The following is a 23,661-nucleotide window of genomic DNA, read 5'->3' on the forward strand; positions in this document are numbered from 1 at the left end:
GGCTGTATTGGGGGACTTAGGTGTCCTGGAAATTATACACCAACACAGTGTCAGACTATTTTTCATCCACTTCTCACTCAACCTCTATATTTTCTTGTTTTTAGTCTTTATGAACTATAATCTATTCTTCTTTATATTTAGTTGATTTGTTCCCATAGAAAAGTAGGAAATGTCTATAAATTAAGCTAAATGCTTAGAAGCAGGAGGGCCCACTGACACCCGAGCCCACCGGAGTTTTCCTGGTATCCCTGTGGCCAGTCCGACATTGCTCCAACAACAGGGAAATAGAGCCGCCAGGGTGCCAGCTTTACACTGTGAGACGGAGACAGTAATGACTGAGAGGCAGGGAGATATCCCGTAGTATCACAAATAATTGTGCACACAGTCTCCTACGCCAACAACAGAGTAGCGGGTAATTTAGGAAGAACCAGGACACGAGCGGTAGATCATAAAAGGGCGCTGGAGAGGACTAATTTAACATTGCTCTGCCAAGAACCAGAGCCCCCTGTGCGAGGCAAGCCTGTCCCTCCAGTCATTCCCTAGCCTAGTCTATACAGCACCGCCAGCTCCAGCACAGAATGAACGTATTATCCCCATCCCTCCCTTCGCTCTGCCCATGCCCACGCCCACAGTCCCACTCACAGTCCCTCTCACCGAAACCCTTTCCACCCACTTGTGTCTGCACCGCCCCCTGCCTGCCTCTTCCCACTGCCTCTCACTGCCTCCTTACCATGGCGGAAGTCGGTAGACGTCAGCATGCTCGGGTTAAAGGAGAAGCCTCCCCGAGGCCCCCAGCATACAGGGATGAGGGTTTGGGGATGGCGGCCGAAACGATGACGGTGCTGATCAAGCTGCTGGCAGCCGCCTTCTACGGCGTGAGCTCGTTTTTCATCGTGGTGGTGAACAAGAGCGTGCTGACCAATCGCAGGTAGCGGGATCCCTGCAGGGAGAGGGGGCAGTTCGCCTCTTGTGCAACTTGGAGGCAAAGTTCAGCCGGAGAGAACAGATAAGGGAGGGAGTTGATTGAGCAGCGCTGGCAGCTTCAGTCAGTGTGGAACTAGCTACCCTGGGCTCCTCTGAGGGATGCTGCTTGGCATCTAGCGCTCAGGTTTCAACACTGGATGACATTTTTCATTCCTACTAGGAAAGTGTTTTAAAAAGAAAGTTAGGACTTTTTTTTTCATTTTAAAATAGATATTTATTTGGAGGGGGTGGTGCTGCTGCTGGAATTCTTTAAATAATTCCTATCTGAAAATTCTCTGGAGAAGTCTCTTGCTCATTACAGTGAGTGATGCCAGGCAGGCGAGGGTAAGGCAGCCAGCAGTAGCCAATGGGGGTGCTCCTGTGAGTAAAACTCAGACTCCCTTCTATGTATTTATTTTGCAACCAGTGTGTTCTATGCATCAATTAAGAACAACAAAGCATTTGCTTACTTATTATTGGGGAATTGGTCTCGGGTAGTGTTCAAACAGTTAAACAACCTTTAATATATATAGCTGATATTGCCTTAATGAAACGACAGAGGCTGTGAGAGAATGTGATAGAATAATGGTCGCTTACATCCAGCAGCCAGCAAGGAGAGGCCCCCAGTGCACAGGAATGCTGTTATGTGTGTATCTAATTTAGGTGCTGTTAAACTCTTAGCAGCGGCCCCATCAGAGCCTTTGATCATTTAAAATAGCAGGGTGCTTTGCTCACATAAAATGTATAGTTTTTATAGTATGTGTCTCTAGGATAGCGATATTCAGTAGCTCGGTACAGTTGATGAGGGCATCTGGAACATGCAGTTACTCAACACAGTGTTTTGTTTCATACGTAAGGAGAACATATATTCAGTTTGGTTTAATGCACAGGAAAGCTGTATCTGCACAGACAACTCATTCCTACAATATGTAGGTTTCTGTGGTGCGTGCAGTTTTTGTGTATCTAGAAACCCATTGTACAGAAAGTTCCAAATTATGGGAGGTCCTTCTCCTGTATTGAATTATTTGGAAATAATTCAAAAAATTAAATGATTTCCTTTTTTTCTGTATTAATAAAGTGTCTTGTACTTGATCCCAACTAAGATATAGTTAATCCATTTTGGAGGCAAACAATCATATTAAGTTTATTTAAAGTTTAAATGATTTCATAGTAGGCTTAAAGCATGGTGATCCAGATTACAGAAAGACCCCTTATTTGGAAAACCCCCAGTCCCAAACATTTTGGATACCAGGTCCCATACCTATAGGTGTATCTGTATTAAGTCATCTCTAGTGAACCATTCTTTGAAGATATCATGGTCCTCCAAACCAGGGCCCACCATGAAGGTCAACTAGGGTGAGCTTGGGCCAGAATTTGTTGTGCTGTGTATTCTTGTAGCAGCCACAGAGGAAGAGCAATATCACAGTGTTTTCATAAATCTGCAACCTTGCTGACATGTATCACAAAAGGAACTTTAAACCAAACTGTCATAGCCACTGTTATAACATACAAATAACTTATTTATAAATGCAAATATGCACGCGTGAACAAGGGCTCCGTTACATATTTATCAGCGAGGTTGGAAATTCCCATCCTTTCATAATAGGTCTCTGTTTTGATCTGCCCAGTGCTGGCAGATGAGCCATGTTTCTAGCAGTGCTACATAAAAGAAGCTGTTTATTCTAACATCTCTCACATCTACTGAGTACCATCTAAATTTAGTAGGTTCACGTGTAGCCTAAGACCAAACAGTGGTCTTTCCTGGGCCAGGTGTGGCCTATAAAATGCCAGATGGGCTCCAATCTCATATTTTTTTTCTCACACTCGCAAAAAGCACACCATTTATCAACATAATTTGATCTGTCAGTGTTAGAGCTTTAAAATAGGAATTCAAATTAAGGCTCCTTGAAGAATTTAGACTCCAGAAGTGGGGATTGTGTTAGAGGGTCCATGTTTGTAACAGGTTTACCTAAGAAAACACCTGGGCCAAAGGCTCATACCATCTTATCTGAAATTATAGATACAAAGAGCACAAATGCTTTATGTTCTAAATGTATTTACCCCCAAAATACTTTTATTATGTGTTTTTATGCTAATGGAATAAATTATTTTTTTTCTTGCAGGTTTCCCTCCTCACTATGTGTGGGACTTGGCCAGGTCAGTGAAACACTGCTAGTAAAGTTTTTCTTATTTCATTATCAGCCTTGTATGTTGGCAGCACTGAATGCTCTTCTGTTTTCTACAGATGTTTGCCACTGTGGTTGTATTATGGGTGGGAAAGGCACTGAGGGTTGTCCATTTTCCTGATTTTGACAGGCACATACCTCGAAAGGTACGTTGGCACACCTTGTTTATATATTTATTGCTGCACAGTGTCATAAATACATATAATAAAATGGCAGTATTATTTTTACTCTCTTTTCCTCCCCCTCTCTCTTTATAACATACCTTATCTCTGCACAGTGCATTATAATGTGCCTGGTGCACACTAGTATTTTTATGTATATGGTCAATCAGTGTGGCAAATCAGAGGAGTTCTTAGAGTCACAGGCAGCCTAAAATGATGTGATGTAATATAAACATATGAAAAGTGTGCCTGAATGAAACTATTCTTTAAAACCCAGCAATTGTTGTTTGTCTGTTTTTGCTTATGAATAAAAATGCTAGCTTGCAAGATGCCTAGCATAAATTGTGCAGTATATTTTGAACACCAAATGCATACAGAGGTGTAGAATTACCTGTATATGCTGGTTCATTACCCCAGAAGCCAGTATATTAAACATACCTAAGAAGTCATATCTGTGATCTCAAACCATAAGCAGTTTGCCTTAGAACAAATTGTTCAGACAGCTTTATAATGTTTAGGATTAAGCATGATTCTAATTTTGGATGATTAACTTGATTAGTTTCTATCAGATCAGTAGAGGAATCGTAGATGTCATGCCTCAGGCAATGTTGAATGACTTGCCTTAGGTCACATTCAGGTAATACGTGTTTTAACAGATTACTCCTGTAGCTTAAAGAGGAAGTTCACTTAAGGAATTTTACAGACAAAAGTACTCTGTTCAACTTTGTAATGGGCTTTTATTTTCATGTTGGTCGTACTTTAACTTCACATTTTTATTTAAAGGTTCTGCGCTGAAAAACTTAAAACAGTATACATTACTTATAGGGGTTTTAGAATTATTTGTACATGTAATTACAAATAAATGCAGTATTTGTCTCCCAGTTATTTGTTCTGCTTTTCTTGCTCTGACTCCTGAAACTATTTAGCAACAGATAGCAGATTAACAAACTTGTCATATTTCTACTACATTGTTTCACGAGTGAAAACTAGAGAACCGAAAAGGATAGAGAAACACGGCTTTCAGCAGAAATTATCTTTGCAGATAACTTTTAAAATTATTGAGAATCTTTAATGTAGTTTGGATAGTTAGAACTATATATTTTTTTAAATCATTCATATTTCTATTCAAGAGGAAATAAAAGCTGACACTAACTTAAGGAAATAGGCTGTGTATAAGCACAGCCTGACAATGGACTAAAATCTACTTGTTGTGCCTGCACCCAGAAGTATTGGATCCACCCGGATCCACCGATGTTATGGGATGTAATGTCAACCTCTTTTATAGAAAAGGGTTAACTATTGTATACTAAACCTAAGAGGCTTATCTAGCTGTTGGCTGGAAGTGTTGGGAATTGTAGTTCAGAACAGCTTGACATTCCCCATCATGCTTCTTAAATAGCATAGGATATCTAGTTTCCCGGCTAGTGGCAATTAATAGCAAGTCACTCTTACTAAGCTTATTTAGCAAAGACATTTTTAACCAAACTGCTGTGACACAAAGGGGCACATTTACTAACCCACGAACGGGCCGAATGCGTCCGATTGCGGTTTTTTCGTAATGATCGGTATTTAGCGATTTTTTCGGAAAATTATCGCGACTTTTTCGTTACCAATACGATTTGCGCGAAAAAACGCAAGTTTTTCGTAGCCATTCCGAAAGTTGCGCAAAATCTTGCGTTTTTTCGTAGCGTTGAAACTTGCGCGAAACATTGCGCCTTTTAAGTTTTAACGCTACGGAAAAGGCGCGACTTTTCGCGCAAGTTTTACCGCTACGAAAAAAATCGCAAGATTTTGCGCAACTTTCGGAATGGCTACGAAAAACTTGCGGTTTTTCGCGCAAATCGTATTGGTAACGAAAAAGTCGCGATAATTTCCGAAAAGTCGTAAAGTCGCCGAAAAAATCGCAAAAAATACGAAAAAGTCGCAAAATGTTCGTTTTCCAATCGGAATTTTTCCAATTCGGTTGGAATTTGTGTCTTAGTAAATCAGCCCCTTAGTGTCAGTTTAGAAACAATTTTGCTTTTGGGTTGTAACAGGCCACTGACTCTCTCTCATTTATTTATCTTTTTCCCATTCCAGACTTTTCCTCTACCTCTTCTGTATTTTGGGAATCAAGTAACGGGATTATTCAGCACAAAGAAGCTCAAGTATGTCTATTTATATACCTAATACAGGGTTATAAACTCAGTGGACTGAAGTGAACACAGACTTAAAGGAATACCTAATCCCATGCACTCTGTTTTTAAAGTATTTATGCACATCTAATTAGGGCATGACCTTTATATATACATGTTATATATATTATAACCACTTATGGAGTGGATTTATCTAAACCAGTCTGCTAATTACATTTGTTAGGCATTCCTGGCCCTGCAGTGATATAAACTCGTTGATGTCAATGCTCTGCTATAAGGTGCCTCGGCCTTAAATAGAACTACTGTTTTGTAAGAAATAGGAATGAGCCATTTTAGGTACATTTCCTAATATGGAGCAAATTAGACTACAGTAATTTTTTCAAAATTATTATTGAAGCTAATCTACTAAACATTATGCTTTTTTGTCAGTCACACACATCTTCAGTAGACTGATTAAAGTTAGTGGTTGGTTGAGTCGGTATAGGTTACTGCACTGGTGCCAGTAAGCCCAGGGTTAATCAGTCTTTTATTGAGTATACTGGAGCTCAGCCTGCACTATGCCAACAAGTAGAAGTAATACACATAATAACATCTTATTCCTCAAACTTTATAGCTTTAGCTTTAGAGCACCACTTACATCTTCAAGGATGCACTGGGTGTTTTGTTGGCCATGTGAAATCACTGATGACAAAGGAGCCAAAAAATGTCCTTTCCTGGCATGTGATAAACTTACCACTGCTATGTAGATGCATAATTGACAAAAATGCCCACCAATGCAGTTTTACACGATTACACTGTTTACCTAAATGTGATAGAACAAGCAGATCTGATAAGGTTTCTATACCTGCTTCTTTGGGAAACCTAAGCTACTCCTGCTACTGGTGTCAAAGATAGTACGGATGTTACCATTACCTTACACGCTAAATTAGATTGGCTTTTGGCCTGCGTTTTTCCGCTGGCTGAGAATCAGCCCCGTGTGGCACTAGCTTTAAGGTGGCCATTCACAGACTGACCTGTGTGGTACCTGGCTGATTGTCCCTTGGCCCAAATGGGCTGAAATTGTATGAATGATCACTTTTCTTTTGTTCATTAGTTCAGACAGGACTTCACTTCCTTAATCATAACTAACAAATTTCAGTCAGGACTACTAATCCTAAACCTGCCATGAATGTAAGATTATAAATTGAAAATGGACTTGCCATAACATAAAAGTAGCCACAGATTTGGTTAGGAGGTTTGGCTGATTTCAACAAAAACGCCTGCCATCTGGGAATGGCAGGGCTAACATCCGATATTAATGAAAAAGCATTGATTCGTTTGTATGATAAAATGTTTCTTCTTATTGCAGTCTTCCAATGTTCACAGTCCTTAGACGGTTCTCGATCTTGTTTACAATGATTGCTGAGGGTTTCTTGCTAAAGTAAGTTTGTTATTCACCGGATCACTGAAAGATGCTATGTACACGCATGCATTCTGTATGGTTCAGGTGGAAACGTCACTTTCTTTGCCATTTGTTACTCATAAGGCAAACTATAGTTATTGAAAAAGAAATCCTTATTCTAATGAACAACGCATTCAAATCTGTCACTCCGTGTGGTTAGTCTATTTGCTAAGAGGTAGCTGAGTACCTTTTCAGACTTTGTAATGACCACCTATACACTGGGCTCACTGGTGAACCCAAATATCACTGGTAAAAAAAAAAAAAAAATCAAATTTTGGCCAAACTGATATGACTACTGGGGGGGCCAGTAAGTACAGTAGGTCAAGTGATGCTTTGACTGACCAATGATTCTGCATCCCATGATACCCTGAGGCGGCATTCCAGATACTCCACAAAAAAGCAGAATATCTATTTGGAAAACTCAATTTTGTCTCTTAGAGGGGTGGTTCACTTTAACCTTACCTTACCTTTTAGTATTTTATATAATTTCCTATTAATAGCAACTTTTGCAAATGGTCTTCATTATTATGTATTCTAGTTTTTGTATTACTGTATATACTCGAGTATAAGCCTAGTTTTTCAGCACCCAAAATGTGCTGAAAAAGTCACCCTCGGCTTATACTCGAGTCGGGTGCCATGGGTCCCTCCAGACTAGCACCCTCTGTCCTTTGTGTGCAAATTAGGCCACCTGCAACCAGACCCTCCAGTGCCCTGGCCCACGCAATACTTATTCTCCGTTACGTGTCCTCCGGGACTGGGTCTGCTGCCAGTTTGCCAATGCGCATTGAGCATGGGGTAGTACTCATATTGTTTTTGTTGACCCTCTTCTCCGCTTACAGAGCTAGTTTACGGTTTTTCTTTTAAATAAATATTTAAAAACATATACCCCACTGATGCCTCAATTTATGTAATTTACTGGTTTTTATTGTGATTATTGAAACTTAGCAGTAGCAGCTGCATTTCCCACCCTAGGCTTATACACGAGTTAATAAGTTTTTCCAGTTTTCCTAGGCAAAATTAGGTACCTCGGTTTATATTCGGATCGGCTTATACTCGAGTATATACGGTATTTGCCTTAATCTGCTACATATTTCCAGCTATCAAATGAGGGTCACTGACCCCAACAACAAAAAACCTCTCTGTGTGCTTACAATTTTATTGTTATTGTTACTTTTTATTCCTCATCCTTCTATTCAGTGCTTCTATTTATAATTAAATCTCTCATATAAACCACTGCCTGGTTGCTAAGGTTAACAAGACTGTAGCAATAGCTGCTAAAATTCCAAAATGAAGACATGCTGAACAAAAAGCTAAATAACTGAAAAACTACAAATAAAGAAATCCAATTGCATATTGTCTCAGAATATTAACGTCTATGTCATATTTAAATTTAATTTAAAGATGGATAAGCCCTAAATATGGCCTGGTCGCTCTCCACCTTACAGAGGTCTGGAGATGGAAAAACCCCACAGCGAGAGTTTTCTCCTGCCACTCACTTACCCACAAATCCCTTTCTAGAATTGATTTGGCCTTTGCCTCAGCAGATGTATTGCCCATGGTCGACACAATACAATATCTACCTCAAGCCCTGTCAGACCACTCCCCACTTAGCCTTTCCCTCCGCTGGAACTCATCTCCGGTAGACAGGTTATGGCGACTGAGTCCTCTATGGCTTAAAATAAATACCGACCATGCAAGAACTAGATACAAAATGATCTTATACTACACAAGGAAAATTATTGCAATGATGTGAATGGGACCCAAACCCCCACAGTTCAAAGCTGGATTACTCTGGTAAATCAAACCTTGCCCCTCATCAAACTTACTCTACTAGCCAGAGGTTCCCGAAAGAAATTTAAAAAAAAATTGAAGCCCTTGGTGGGAGGCCGGGCTAGGTGGACAAGGCTCTTTAACATAAAATGTGACACCCCACTTTGCATATACTGATGACCTTAATCTCCTGGATAGATCCTTGATGTAGTAGTCCCCCATTTCTAATATATGTATACGTATAAGACCTACTATAACGGAATAGACGCTAGCTGAACAACCAGAATGACTGTTATACCAACCAAGTTTTCTTTGCCAAAACCAAACTGTAATATGTACCTCATCTTATTATAGACCTGTACTTTGTTTTTTCTTGTTTTTACTTTTCCTTTTTTTTGCTTTTGTTTGTTTTTAGGTTTAAAAAAAAACAACAAAAAAACAATAAAACATTACCTATTAAAAAAACAAGCCCTTTAATGTTTTCAGGGGAGCCTTTTCACTGAAGGGCCCAGTAATATTTGGTTACACCACTAATCTTGATTTAGAATATTGTTTAAAAATCCATATAAAGGACAGCAGAAGCCATACTATGTTTTTTTTTTTTTAAATTTATAAATTGAAGCAGGTAATTAGTATTTTTTTCTGCTTTATTTATTTTTATTTTTTTTAAATCTTAAGTTCCATGAAATGTTTGTTGGTTTGCGCAAACAATGCCAGCATGAGTTACATTTGTTATCTTTATCATTTTTACAGGAAAAAATTTTCCCGCAGCATTCAGATGACCGTATTTTCTATGATAATTGGAGCATTTATTGCTGCCAGGTAAGTCCCCTTATTCCCCTTATTTATGATATAGCTCTTAAAGTTATGTGGACTCCATGTTCTTACAGAATTTGCTGTGTATATATGTATATATAATGTTATCTTGTCATTTAAACTGTTTTTTTTTATATACACTGGGAAAACATTTTTTGATCAATTCTGATCTATGCTGGGAAAAGGATATTTTTAGGGTAGACATACATCCTAAACTTGTCCTTGTCTTGCAGCTGATAGGTGGACCTCCATGTAATACTTAACACTCCCTAGAGAGAGAGGTATTTTTTTTTTTTAATTTTGTTATAGCCAATAATTTTTTTATTTCTTAGTGCTGATCTAGCTTTCGACCTTGAAGGTTACATATTTATCCTAATGAATGACGTTCTAACAGCTGCAAATGGGGCCTATGTAAAACAGAAACTCGATTCAAAGGTAAATATTGTGTTATTATTGATACCATATCTAAGGCTGTGACCTGTTGGGCATATAACTTGCAGTGTATACTGACTGTAGGAAAGTCACACTGAGAAAGGGACCATGGGACAGCACTGGTATATGTACTGTACTAAGTTAAAGATTATATGTCAGCTATTACCTGTTAAGTGCTGTATAATAATAAAAGTTCCTCTGCCAGTTCAAATTTACACCTAGGGAATATGTAAATGGTAAACTTTGTCAAACAGGGTCTTTGTCAGGGGCGCATGCCTATGTAATATGATTTTGTTGGGCTCATATATAAACATTAAATTTAACTTGCGGCTCTTTATATTAGTGCCACGCTGGGATGCGCTTAAAAACTTCTGCTCACATCTTTGCTTCCCTGTTTCTGCAGCCAGTGTCGGCCTTGGTGCAGATGCATAAAGCTCATTTCAGTGCTGAAACTCACATATATGCATTTTTGCACCAAAATCCACTCTGTGGGGCTCATTTAGAAAATGTATGCAGTGCAAAATTATTTGCGCAGTGAACATATTTGCCCTGCCCATGTTTATATTTAGAAAGCTGGACAAGTACCATTGTACCATTATTTACTAAACCACAGACTGTATACTTGACCTGGCAGTTGTGAGCCAGCCAAATTAGCACCAGCTAATATATTTCTGGTGTCAAGTACAGACCAGTTATCTGCTCTGTAATTTAAGATGGCCATTCATCAGCTCATTTAGCAAAGTCTCCAAATGATCTTTCAAGGATATACCCCCCCTTGGGGCAACAGTGCACACTGTTCTCCCCAAAGGCATTGCACAGGGAAGGTGCAGGGGCAAGGTGATCTACTGGGTTGCTTGACCCGCCCCTGGCAAAAAGAAAATGAGCCACACTAAGCTGAACTCCGTGTGGCACACTAAGGACACACTTGGTCATAAATTCACAATTACCAGTCATAATATGTATACTCAAGGCTTAAAGCTTAAAATGAAAATTTAATGATATGATGTTGGTTTTTATTGGTTTTATACATTTATCCAAAGGAATTTTATTTTCTTTATTTCTGTAGGAACTTGGGAAATATGGTCTTCTTTATTACAATGCATTATTCATGATTTTGCCTACACTGGGAATTGCATACGTCACTGGAGATATTGACAAGGTAATGCTTTTATATAGTGGCCCCCAAGAGAATTTATAGCCCCAGTCTACTTAAGCTCTCTACAGACATCTTTGTACGTGTCATCTTTTTAATATATATTTCCCAACCCACTCAACTTTGTGATATTAGCAATACTCAGCCCTTAAGGGCAGTGGCACACAGGAATATTAGTTGCCCGTGATATATCTTCACTATTGCGGGCGACTAATCTCCCCGTCATGCCATCCCACCAGTGAGAATGTAAATAGCCAGTGGGATGGCATACGTTGGTTTTCCAAAGACGCCCGAAGTTTCCTTGTGAGGCAACTTTGGACGACCGAAGCGATGTGTATTCCATCCCACCGGCGATTCACATTCTTGCTGGTGGGATGGCATGTCAGGGAGATTAGTCGCCCCCAATGGTAAAGATTTATTGCGACTAATCCCCATGTGCCACTGCCCTAACCTGTAAAACGTTAAGCAGCATTGCCCTACAGCAATGTTTGAACTGTTGCTAAAATACAAGTGCTATCATCATTCCCTGAATGTTATGGAAATTTAAGACTGGCAACAGTGTGTTGCTTTTCTAGGATACAGATATAATATAAAATATATATATCTCAATTTTGTTTAACAACACTGATCCTGTAGTGGTTTACAGGCCCCAGACTTTAAAGTGATAGAAAGCAAGCAAGTCATAAAGCTGATTTTTATAATGCTGTTGAGGTTTACATTCAGCAACTGGAAAATCTTGCTGTTAAAACATACATCCATTTTTTTCCTCCCCCGGCAGTAGCCACTAGCCAGCACTAAACTGAATGTAGGCATTGTACTGAAGCCAGCAGAGACTGTCATTGCTGTATGCGCTGCTTGTAACTGCTGAGCAAACAAACAAAGAGAGCGTTGTTTAAAGTATACAAGCTACAGAGCTTAACTTTTTCTTATAGGCAGTTTGTTGCTGCTTGCTCTGTCGCAAAGGAGTCTTTGTGGTACTTTTTTTTTTTTTCCTTGCTGCCCCCCATCAATAAAACATTTTACAGTGGAGGGATGTGAGCTATATGTCTCTAAAGCAAGCCTTCTAAGAATCCTTATGTCTAGTAATGCACAACTTTCAAACAGCAGATTAATACATGCTAACTGCTTAATGATTGCTATACCTCAGTGCTGTCCAACTATTACATGTAATTGGCCAATTATATTTTATACACTATGTTGGAGCGCCAGGTTATATTAAAATAATGATGTCATATCGTGAAGTATGTGGAGCCTTTGAGCAGACTGGGGGCCATAAAAATCTACATCCAATGGCCACATTTGGCCAGCAGGCCTCCAGTTGGACAGCCCTGTTATAGATTATTACATTTGTAGTTTTCAATATGCTGCAAATATTTAACCTGCTCCATTCCTCTTGCCATACATCTTTTTAAAATGGACTTTCATGAACAATGTATAGTGAAGTGATTGCTGTGGCCAAATTATGTGTTTAAAATGCAAAACTTTAGATACATGTTATAGGCTGTAGCTGTGGATTAGCTATTAACCGCATGATCTAGCAACCCAGCTCTTGAAGATTTAAAAAGGAAAAAAAAATGATTATATGGTGGCTATAACAAATGAGTAAAACACATGAATGAAGTCTCTCTCAAAAAAGACCCCCCCCCCCCCCTCATTCAAATGCACTGACAGTGAGCAGGGAGCTCTTATTGAGCTGGAACCTCCTTCCTTCAAGCAGAACTGTCCTGCTGGTCTGGTAGACTACATTCCTTGAAAGGGGCTCTGTTTTAGCTTTCTATAGTAGGATTTGTTACTCTTACCATCACAGACTGAAAAAGTATGGTTATTAGAGGTCTGGGAATTGGGGGGGGGGGGGGAAACAGCATGATTCTGAAATGATTGCTAGTTATTTTTTAGCAAGGCTGTTATTCTACATACAACCCAGTTAACACTGGCATTACTGAAGTGTGTATTGTATTAGCAATTCGCCGAAAAAGACTCCGCAAAATCGCGCCGCCGCGTCTGCCATCCCGCCGGCGACTTACATGTTCGCCGGTGGGAAGGCAGGGGTAGGCAACTCGGGGAGATTAGTCGCCCGCGAACAGGGAGTTTTGCCGCGGGCGACTAATCTCCCGTGTGCCAGAGGTGGAACCATTCTTCGCACAGATATGTTTGGGTTGCAGGAGTAAGGGGGTGGACACCAGAGAGATCTATGCCCAGAATGCATATTGCTTGGGCAGTTTGGTAAGCTAAAAGTCTGCCACAATTGGGCAAAATATATTTCCTAGAAGTTCCCTTTATTCGCCCCCTGACATTTGAATTGAAATCAGGTTTATGTTGTATATAGAGTTGTTCACCTTTTGAGCTAACTTTTAATGTAGAGAGTAATATTCTGTAACAATTTGCAATTGGTCTTACTTATAGTTTTTTTAAAAATGTTTAATTATTTAAATTTTTGTTAAGCATTTCTCCAGTTTGTAGCTTTCAAATAGGCAACCAGCTGTTGAAACTACAAGGACCACTAAAACAATAAAGTGAAGATAAATGCATTAAAGTGTATATCTGTTCAAATAAGATATTTCATATTGACAAATGACCCCAGTTTATCTTCTCGGTTCTGAAGTACTGAATCCCTTGTATTCTGCAGTGGGTACAAGAAAAAGTTGCAGGGCATTTATGATGTGTTTCACAAATTTTTGCCATTTCAAAGCATAACAGGACTGATTCGCTAATGGCTGCACAACTGCATCTTTATAAAAATGTTTGGCAAGATTTTTTAAATGCATAAAAAACCACTTCATATTTTTGGTCCTTTAAACAAGTTCATTTCATGGCAGTCTGGATAAAAAAGTACATTTATAATTGTAGACTACGCTGACTCTGAGAACTGCACCCCCCCTCCCCCCCAAGTTCCTTCTTTTTTACACTCTGTTGAGGTTGGAAATCTTTCCATAATTACAGTTGTTGAATTAACGAAGCTCCAAATCCTCACCAGATTATAAGACACTGGTCTCTACTGAGTCATTATCATGGATGTATCTTACCAGTGTTCTGTTTTGTTCCCTCAGGTTATGGAATATGAAGGATGGGGGGACTTCTTCTTCATTGTGGAGTTCACTCTGTCATGTGTCATGGGGTATGTTCCATTTCTACAGTGTTTCATAATTAAAATTGCAAAAACAAAAAACTGCTATATTGATTACTTGTCCTGACATACATTTATAACCACGAAAATTAACAATTGCTGTACAAGATAATGCAGGTGATATGACACCCATTTAGTGTCAATTCAAATTAGTGCAAAATGTGCCATTTCCATATACCTGCACTCAGGTATAAGCTTAACCAGTGTATGTTACATATACATTTACAAGAATAGTGTAGATGGGAGCATCCCTGCACTCTTGGTGCACTTTTTCTTTCTGTGATGCAAAGTCCCTGACAATGGCAACCTCAACCAATAATGCAAATCAGAAAAGAGGGCTCTTGGCACTTACAATTGCTGTAGCAGTGTATCTTAATTATTTTGCCAGAAACCACAAAAAAATTGGTATGGATTTTAGATTCTTTGGGATGAAATAATAACAATAACGGGCATTTATTACGTTTTTTTAATTGTTTTTATGTTTTCCTCCCTCCAGTTTTATTCTAATGTATTCCACGGTCCTTTGCACTCATTATAATTCAGCCCTGACAACGACGATAGTTGGTTGCATTAAAGTAAGTATATAATTTAAGCAGGTATTTGTAGTGTATGTGTCCATGTACTGTGCACCCATATTTGGCCTAGATCTTAAAACTAGTGGATGCAGAACTCCAGGTTTGGCTGCTGGGGGGGGGGGGGGGTTATCATTACTGGTTCATATCATGTGTTGCAGTAGAAGGCTAGGTTTCAGAAAGGTTGCTTAGCTTTATGCCTGGTTTTTATATGAGCCAATAAAGTTACACACTGCTTTTAGATCTGGTTGTAATACTGTGAAATGCATTATTTTGCTTATGTGCAAAGAGCTGCAGGGTGTGGCCCACAACATGTGAAAAATGGCATGTAACACAGTGACACTGACCAGTATCTACACACAATATATAAAAAAAGCTGTAGGTAAACTATAAATGATATCAAGTCACTTGTGTATATTGCTATAGACCCCAGTGGGAAAACTGGGGCTCATTTTTGAACACGGGGAATATTGCAAAATCCTTGTGCAACTGAAATTAAATCCCCATGAACCAGATTGTTGCATGAAGCTTTAGGTAAGTGGGCTAGGGTTAGCAGCCCTAGCAACCCTTAACAGCATTCATTGAGATATATAATCTAGATTATAAGATCTACGGTGCAGGGACCTCCATCCTCTTGTCTCTCTTACTCTTATTGCAACTGTATCTTGTATTTATTATTATACTTTGTATTTATCTATTTTTGTTAAATAACCCCCTGCTTGTATTAATGTATTTTACTGTACAGTGCTGTGTACATAAGTAGCGCATTATAAATAAAAATATACATACATAAATATGTAGTGCTGGGCGGTATACCGGTAAAAAACGATCACTGTTTTTTTTTTTGAAACCGATATAAGTTTTTGACATACCCCCATACCGGTGTGCTGAATACTTCCGGGTGCGCACGTGACGTCAGCGCGCACGTGACGTCAGCGCGCACACTCTACAAAAGCGCCATCGCTAGGACGCATTCAGAGTCGGATACCAATGTGAGCTGTCGGGGGTGCCTGGCCAGTAATTATATTTTATGTGAAGGGGATGGGTGGGGGTGGGTGGGTTATACTTATGTGAAGGGGATGGGGTTGTGTTTGGGGGGGGTGGGGTGGGGTGGGGGGTTATATTTATGTGAAGGGGATGGGGGGGTGTTTGGGGTGGGGGTGGGTGGGTTATACTTATGTGAAGGGGATGGGGTTGTGTTTGGGGGGGTGGGATGGGGTGGGGTGGGGGGTTATATTTATGTGAAGGGGGTGGGGGGGTGGGAGGGCTGCGTGCGGATGGGGGGGTGTTTGGGGTGGCGGGGGGGGTGTTTGGGGTGGTGGGGGGGGTGCGGGTGGCGGGTGTTTGGGGTGGTCACCTAATCATGCATGGGGGAAAAAAAAATACCGTGATACCGATATAATTTTGAAAAATACCGTGATATAAATTTTTGGTCATACCGCCCAGCACTATAAGTATGTGGAAAATGCTTTGTACACTCACATGGGTTTTTGGGTGATTCCAGTTGACTGAACCCTGATGAAGACAATAGGATCAGGACTGGCCAAATTTAGGAGTATCTTACCCAGGGATCATTAGACTTATGATCAAAGCACTGAAAGATGTGAAGGGAAATCCTCCAATGTTGTGATGTTTATGATCAGTGTTCTTTAACTAAAGCCATGCAAGCAACAGCTCCATATGCCTACTATGCCCCAGTCCTGGAGCAGGGAATTCTCTATTGTAATTAATAGCACGTTTCCTTATTTGTTGATTTATATGCTGTCTCATATCCTTTATATGATGCAAAAAAAATTTTTTTTATTTAAAAGAAACTCTTATTTTGCATATAAACCGGTATAGGCATACAGAAAGAAGAAGGGGGGGGGGGGGGGGGGTAATCTTATCAGGTGTGTTTCTAACCAACCACCCCAAACTTTGTCAGACTTATTTGGTTGGCCTCTGGCTTTGTACATGAGTTTGATTAAGGGAAGCATTTTATTAAGAAGGTCTATCCACCCGGTTTTTTTTGGCGGCAAGGGGGCCATCCATTTCATGATCAGCATTTTCTTTGCATAGTACAGTAATGATCTTACCATAATTCTGGCATAGTTGGTGGGTATGAGTTCGTCTATAAGACCTAGTAGGCATATTTTAGGTTGACATAGTGGAGGGAGGGCTAGGGTCATTGTCATATATCTTGTGACTTTAATCCAGTATCTACTGATAATGGGGCAGGTCCAGACCATGTGCCAGTAGGATCCATCTACCTCTCCACACCTCTTGCATATGGTGGATGTCATTAGACCCATACGGACCAGTCTGTTCGGGGTATAGTACGTTCTAAGGATGAATTTATGTTGTATCAACCTGTCTCTGGAACTGATCAGAAACTAATATAGATTCCCAGTCGCTTCTTCCCATTGATCGTTCCCTAGCCCAGGGATGTCATCATGCCATTGTTTGTATGCCACCTGGAATGGGGCTGGGTGGTGGAATTTACTTGTGCATATAGCTTGGAGATCATTTTAGGGGAGTCTTCTCTCCTAAGTAGTGAGAGAATGGTATGTTAGCGTCAGTTCAGTTTCCCCGAACTGTGCTCTAAACATATATCGCAGCTGTAACTATCTATACATGGGCAAGTGTGGCATATTAATTTTGTCCCTGAGTATATGATGTATAATTTTATATAAAAATACAGACTGCCACCCTGGTAATATATGTAATATATTTTCTTTCCGCAGAACATTTTAATAACATACATTGGAATGTTTTTTGGAGGAGATTATATTTTTTCATGGACAAACTTCCTGGGATTAAATATCAGGTACAGAATATTACTTTCAATTTGTTAATGCCATCCTTGCAAGTTTTGAAATGGGTCCTCCACCCAAAAGTTATTTTTATATCACTTATAGAAAATATAGTTATTTCTAAATGTGATTCCTATTGGAATCAGTATCTGTCTGTTCTCCTGAAACAATGTTGCTAGCCAGCTGATAAAGCTCAATAAATATCATTGACAGTTGACCATGTTATACTGAGGAAGAGTTTAAAAAAAAAACCATTGTATATGGGAAAGTTGCTTTGAATTTTCATTTCTTAAGCAAAAAAACACATTTTGGGTGAATAATAAACTAATTGTTTTAGATGCTAGTGTAAAGGTGGCCACACATGTGGTGATTTTCGATCTACCGAACGAAAGATCGTTCCAATTGCCCACTAACATTCAGGGCTGAAACGGCAGATATGGAGGTAGAAACAATAGGATTTCTACCTCCTTCTGCCGATTCAGCTCTGAAGGCAGATTTTGCTCAGGCGCCTTCTATGGCGCCTGATCTAAATCTTTTAACACGCCCGTTCGGCGAGTCGACCGATATCAGCAGCCTCCTGCGATATCGGTCGTCTCGCCGACTTGCCATACACGCACCGAATAGTGTACGAAACGAGGTTTTTTTTTTTTTGGTTTTTTTTTTACATTCAGTTTTAAATGGGTTTAAAGATTTTAACTGTTGGTTATATATTGTTGTGTTTCTAAGCAACTTTCTGATATACATTTCTTACAGTTTTTAACATTATTTGTAAATAAAATTGTAACTGAAAGCAATTTTTCTCTGTGCTTTGGTATTCTCTTTTCAGTTTGCCTGGCTACAGAAACAATGTACAGGTATCGGATCTGTTATCCAGAATGCTCGAGACCTAGGGTTTTCCAGATCTTTCTGTAATTTGGACCACTGGACCTTAAATCATTTAAAAATTAAATAATTTCCAATAGGATTCCTGCAGAGTAACTCTGCTTAAGTATAAAAATACACAAAAAGGAGGGTTGTGGGAGCACTCCAAGTCCAAGTAAATAGGAATTGGAAGTGCGACTGATCTGGCCAAATTAGCTACATGCGCTAGCATAGACACTAAATCATTTATGAAATGGGGCCAGGGAATGTGCATTGATCAATCCCCCCTCTCTTTTGTATGTTTGCAGCTAATTTGGCCAGATCAGTTGCACATTCGGTGTGCTTGTATATTTGTATATTTTACTTAGCCTTGGAGCGCTCTCACAACTCTGCTAAACTACACAACCCCCCTTTTTGTGTACTTTAGCAGTTACTCTGCAGGAATAATGGACAAACTTCCTTGTGGTTGGTCAGTGGGCAGTCTTCTACTTGACAAACCACAAGCAGGAAAGGATTAAGCCCGTGGAACCAATGCTGTGGCAATCTCTCTGCTATAAAAGCTAATGGCATGGGGGTGGGCTAAGCCCTGTGATTGGAACCAATGCCCTGGTTAGGAGACACTTATACCAAAAAATGCTACCATGCAGAGAGGTGCCAGCCTTTGAAAAATTATAGCTGGAGATAAATAGTTAGGACTACCATATGGGGTTTACCTGGACGTGGTATGGTGGTTTACCAGTTTTATAACCCTTGAAACATGCAAGGCATTGTGGGAGTTGGAGTCTTGGTTAGAAGAGAGCTCACTACCAAGCTGACTGGCTGCTTTCAGTAGCAGTTGCTGGCCATTCAGCCTGCTAAATGACTTTTATAATACTTTTAGAATGATTTAATTATCATTGACGTTGTTTTTGTCATTCCTTTTTATTCTCTGTGTGAACGTGCCCTGTAACTGAACAAGCCAATTATGAGAATTGGTTGCTGTCCTTATACATTAACAAATGCAAAATACTTACACTGTTTATTTTGCTTTTTTTCAGTATTGCTGGAAGCCTGGTATATTCCTACATAACCTTCACAGAAGAGAACATGAACAAGCAGGCAGAATCGTTAGCCAAACTGGACATTAAAGGGAAAAGTGCGGTGTGAGCCGGAGTCCCAGCCCTGCCCTGTGCAATCTCACCTGGGTACATGAACTGCATGTACAACTTCACAAGGCTATTGCTAATTTGCACATTTGATGGACAGAAATAATTGAAAGATAATTGCCTTTTTTATATATACATATCTATATATTTTAGACATTTTGATTTTAGAGATACACATATTTAAATTCTTGATCAGCAACAAAATAAGTATTTTTTTAATGCTTGATTTAACCCAGTTGTTACTGGCAACACATTTCACTCTGGCTTCAAGTGCACAAACAGCTGTGTAAATAAGGCTAGCTTTATTTCATTGTCTGCTAAATGATACATGTGTGAGACATAGTGTATCTGTATAGGTATAGTAATAGGCATTGCCAACCTATTGCCACAACTCCCAGTGCAGATAATGGGAGCTGTATTGGACATCTCTGCCCTTGCAATGTGTACTTTTTTAACTGTATTTTTTAAAACTTTTTTTTTTTTTTTTAGACAATTTCCCTTTTTGTATGCAGTAACGTATTTTCTTATTCTATGATTCCTCATAAATGATGAGCCTCTCTGTTAAAGTGACATAAGTGAGCCATCTTAAGTTTGTGGCCATCTTTCAGCAGAGTATATTATTCTGTGTTACGTGAACTGTAGCTTTTGCATTGGCAGTATGAATTTTTCCTTATTTCTATAACATACTCTAGATTTGAATACGGTTCTTTTTATTGTGCAGGCCAGTGAAATATGGGGTGCAGCTTTGATTTGGCTGTGTTTGCTGAGGCCTTTATCTCTGCAGATGCAGGGTCTTTAATTTGATTCACAGTGTGCACACTATCTAGGTCAGTGCTCCAGATGAAAGTGGTTCACAGCAATCGCCTGCACCACCAGTCAAGTGTTTATGTGTTTGCTACACAACACTAGCCATGGACCAGCTCTGTACATCATGTCAGGGAGTTCCCTGACCAACAAGCGAGTGTCGATCAAAAATTGTGCTCAATGGCAGGTGTCTCAGCTAGCTCCCACCTGTGTCTGCCTTTATAACAGTTTCAGGTGGTACTGGTCTGGCCCTAAACATACAGTTGCGCTACAACTTGTTTGTATTGTTTTCTAGCCTGTACATGTATCATATAAACTCTGAAAGTATACATAACCTTCCTGTCATCAACACTTCTGTCACAGGTGGAGGTTTGTTGCTCTAAGAAATGTCTGTATAAAAACTACTGAAAGAGTAGTGTGAGGCCCATAGGCATTGCTTAGAAGAGCTGTGTTTTAGCTGTGCCAATCTGCCTTTTTGGACATTCATATGGAATCCGTTTAGTAAAATGAATTGTATTACTCACTAATCATGTTACACAGCAGGAAAGAGAGGAGAAAAATGTATACATTATACACTCAAAAAGGAGTATTTAAAGATTTAGGTATTTTAAAAACAAAATCAGTATGTTTTATCATGTTAACGGTGTTTTGCCATAATTGTATCAAATGTTTTAATGACCGAATTGGCATAATGTGAATAAACGCAGGATGAGTATCAGCCCCTACACCTTGACAGTTGTGGGTGCACCTGGAGCATTGCTTCGGCCCGGGTGCAGCCACTGTAAGCGGAGTTTAGCGTGCAACTGCTTGTGTATGCAGTTTGGTGCTGAATTCAGTTTAGTGTGGCTGCAGGTTGAGAATATGCCCAGTGCGGCACTAGCAATAAGATACATTATTGCTAATGCTCACCCCTCTTTTTCAGAAGAAATACATAATGGCGATTTCTCTGTCATTTTTATTTAAAGTTTCCAAATGCAGCTCATTCACACAGCGATAGGGAAGCTGATGTGTACTGTCTTCACAGCAGTCTGGATGGGGCCAAATGTATATTTTTAGTGTGTTACTGCATTAAAAATATTGAGCTCAAAATGTGACACACTAGTTGTATGCCAGCTCTCAAAATCCCATAGTGCAAGTCCAGACTGGGGTCATAGATGACTTTTCTGTAACCTGCACTGATGAATATCATTTTTATTTTTGGTACTGTTCTAGAGGCACTGTATCTTTTTAACTGCTTTTTCTTACTGACTGGAATGTACAGTGTAGTTGCAGCTTGGTCAATTTTTTACTGCACTTGTCCACAGTCTTGTGGGGAAAAGTATATTTCCAAAACAATAAACATGATGTGTGTGCTGACAATGCAGTCAGCAGGGGATTAGCATTCACACATTGCGTACAGAAGCAAGGTTCATATTTAAACTTTGCCTGATTATTTGGGGTGCAAGTGTGCTGCATCTATTGATTCTGGGCACAAAGGGAGCTACTAGCTGGTAAGGTGGTGACAGTAGTTTAGGGTTTCCCTGCATTAGTAGTCAGTGCAGTGACAGTATACAATTGACTGTGGGGATATTGTGGAGACCAACCATAAATAGTACAACTTTGTAGCCATCTTACCAGCTCCTGAACATACTAATATAAACTAGGGATGCACCAAATCCAGGATTCTGTTCAGGATTTGGCATTTTCCAGCAGGATTTTTAGTCCGTCGCATCCAAGTGTCCTGGCTGAACCGAATCCCAAAAAATCACGTGACTTTTCATAACATGAGCACATAAGTTGAACATTTTTTAGCAAATGGTTCTTTAACACTTTCGTAGCCTAATTCTGATATGCAAATTAGGATTTGCCTGAATCTTTCGTGCAGGATCTGGTGCATCAAAATCCAAAATGACTACCAGAACACTATATAAGGTACACTACTATGCACATTTTGCCACCAGGGTACTGTACCCACAAGCTGTTTAATCATGTTTTATTTTCACTGGACCCAAGTCAATTTGTGAATACAGTAACCTGGAGGTAGAATGGACATAGTTGTGTACTTAGTATGTCCCTGAGCTGTTCATTGGCTCTGTATAAAGCACAAAATCCTGACTTGGATATAATCTGGACCCAGGTCATTTTTTTTAATACAGTACCCTGGTGGGGCACATTATACTGTATTATAGTATTTCTGTGTGATTACTTTTCTCATGTTACATGTGCCATTGTCTACTGGAGGAACCCATGGCAGGCTCCCTTCAGCGTGGGACTCATCAGTTGTCTGGGTTGGTGCCGCACTTTCATAGAGACTGTATTTCACTATCCAATGCCACCTGGTCTGAGCACTCCTACAGTTTTTCTGGCCTCACGTTGCAATCCATTTGTTTTCTTAAAGTTTAAAGGGGTGTTATTTAATCTGGCCATATGGGATTGGCATTTTTATTGGAACTCTGCCTTATGCAATTGTATTTTAGTATTTCTGAAAGTGTAAAGAACACCAGAGGCTATGTAATAATCTGTATTTATTAAAGGCATTTAGAAACTATTTCCAGTATTTATTTGTATACCATGCTGTCTGTGCAAATGTTAATCCTATCCTTTTTCTGTACGACTAGGAACTTTTTAAAAAGATGTAGTACTGGTTTTATTTAAGTAAATGTACCAACTGTTTTTGTACATGCTTTAAATAAAAGCATCTGAAAAGATTTAAGGTGTGGAGTGTATTAACGGTATGGAATTAGACTAGAAATGCTGTATTTTATGAACTTGGTGTATGAGCCCTGAAAAACAGCAAACTTGTCCACAACAGCTGTTCTGAGCTCCACCTCTGATACACGCACAATTTATAACATAAGGGTCCTGTGACCATAACACACAAACAAGGCTTTTTAAAAGGGGAACTGTTGTGAAAGTCAAGTCATAAAGGAATGCTAAAAAACATTTTCTTAAATATAATTTACCATTTTGAAGATAATGGATTGTTTTCCTCTGTCTGCACTCCCACCCCAAACTTTCTTGTTTCTGCCAATTTGCCAAGATCATTGTTGCAGCTAACTCCATGTATAAAAGCCAATAGTGGAAGCACATGCAGTTAACAAATGGGCTGTTCTTGTTACAGGCTGCAAGGTTTGTTTTACATCATTACTGAGTGCTACTTGCCCCATGATACCTGATTGCAGATGTGATGCTTTTATCAAAATGTGTGAGCACACACACGCATGTGACTTAGATAAGACATCTGTATAATCCTACAGGGCAGGTGGTGCTCAGTGATGATGTAAGTCACAAACTGCAGCCTGTAACAGCAGCCATTTGTTACCTTAT

General features: G+C 39.6%; 1 protein-coding gene across 2 annotated transcripts; it reads left to right on the plus strand.

The window, feature by feature from the left end:
• Positions 1–667: 667 nt before the first annotated feature.
• Positions 668–23,042, plus strand: slc35d1 (solute carrier family 35 member D1). Of its 2 annotated transcripts, XM_018093569.2 has the most exons (12): positions 670–928; positions 3,087–3,120; positions 3,209–3,295; positions 5,390–5,457; positions 6,794–6,865; positions 9,410–9,478; positions 9,805–9,907; positions 10,971–11,063; positions 14,105–14,172; positions 14,678–14,756; positions 17,477–17,559; positions 19,444–23,042. In XM_018093569.2, exons 1-12 carry the CDS (start codon positions 732–734, stop codon positions 19,550–19,552), a joined length of 1,062 nt encoding a protein of 353 aa, XP_017949058.1. In that variant the 5' UTR covers positions 670–731; the 3' UTR covers positions 19,553–23,042. The 2 variants fall into 2 exon arrangements, with proteins under 2 accessions (XP_017949060.1, XP_017949058.1); XM_018093571.2 differs by lacking the exon at positions 17,477–17,559 and having other exon boundaries at positions 668–928.
• The last annotated feature ends 619 nt before the right edge of the window (positions 23,043–23,661 follow it).

This window comes from Xenopus tropicalis, chromosome 4 (genome assembly GCF_000004195.4).
Source record: "Xenopus tropicalis strain Nigerian chromosome 4, UCB_Xtro_10.0, whole genome shotgun sequence".
In the NCBI taxonomy this organism is placed as follows: Eukaryota; Metazoa; Chordata; class Amphibia; order Anura; family Pipidae; genus Xenopus; species Xenopus tropicalis.

Coding starts and splice junctions, on each gene's coding strand:
- slc35d1 (XM_018093569.2), top strand. CDS start 732: ATGGCGGAAGTCGGTAGACGTCAGCATGCTCGGGTTAAAGGAGAAGCC. Junction 14,757..17,476: donor CGATAGTTGGTTGCATTAAA/GTAAGTATATAA, acceptor TTCTTTCCGCAG/AACATTTTAATAACATACAT. Junction 17,560..19,443: donor TTCCTGGGATTAAATATCAG/GTACAGAATATT, acceptor GCTTTTTTTCAG/TATTGCTGGAAGCCTGGTAT.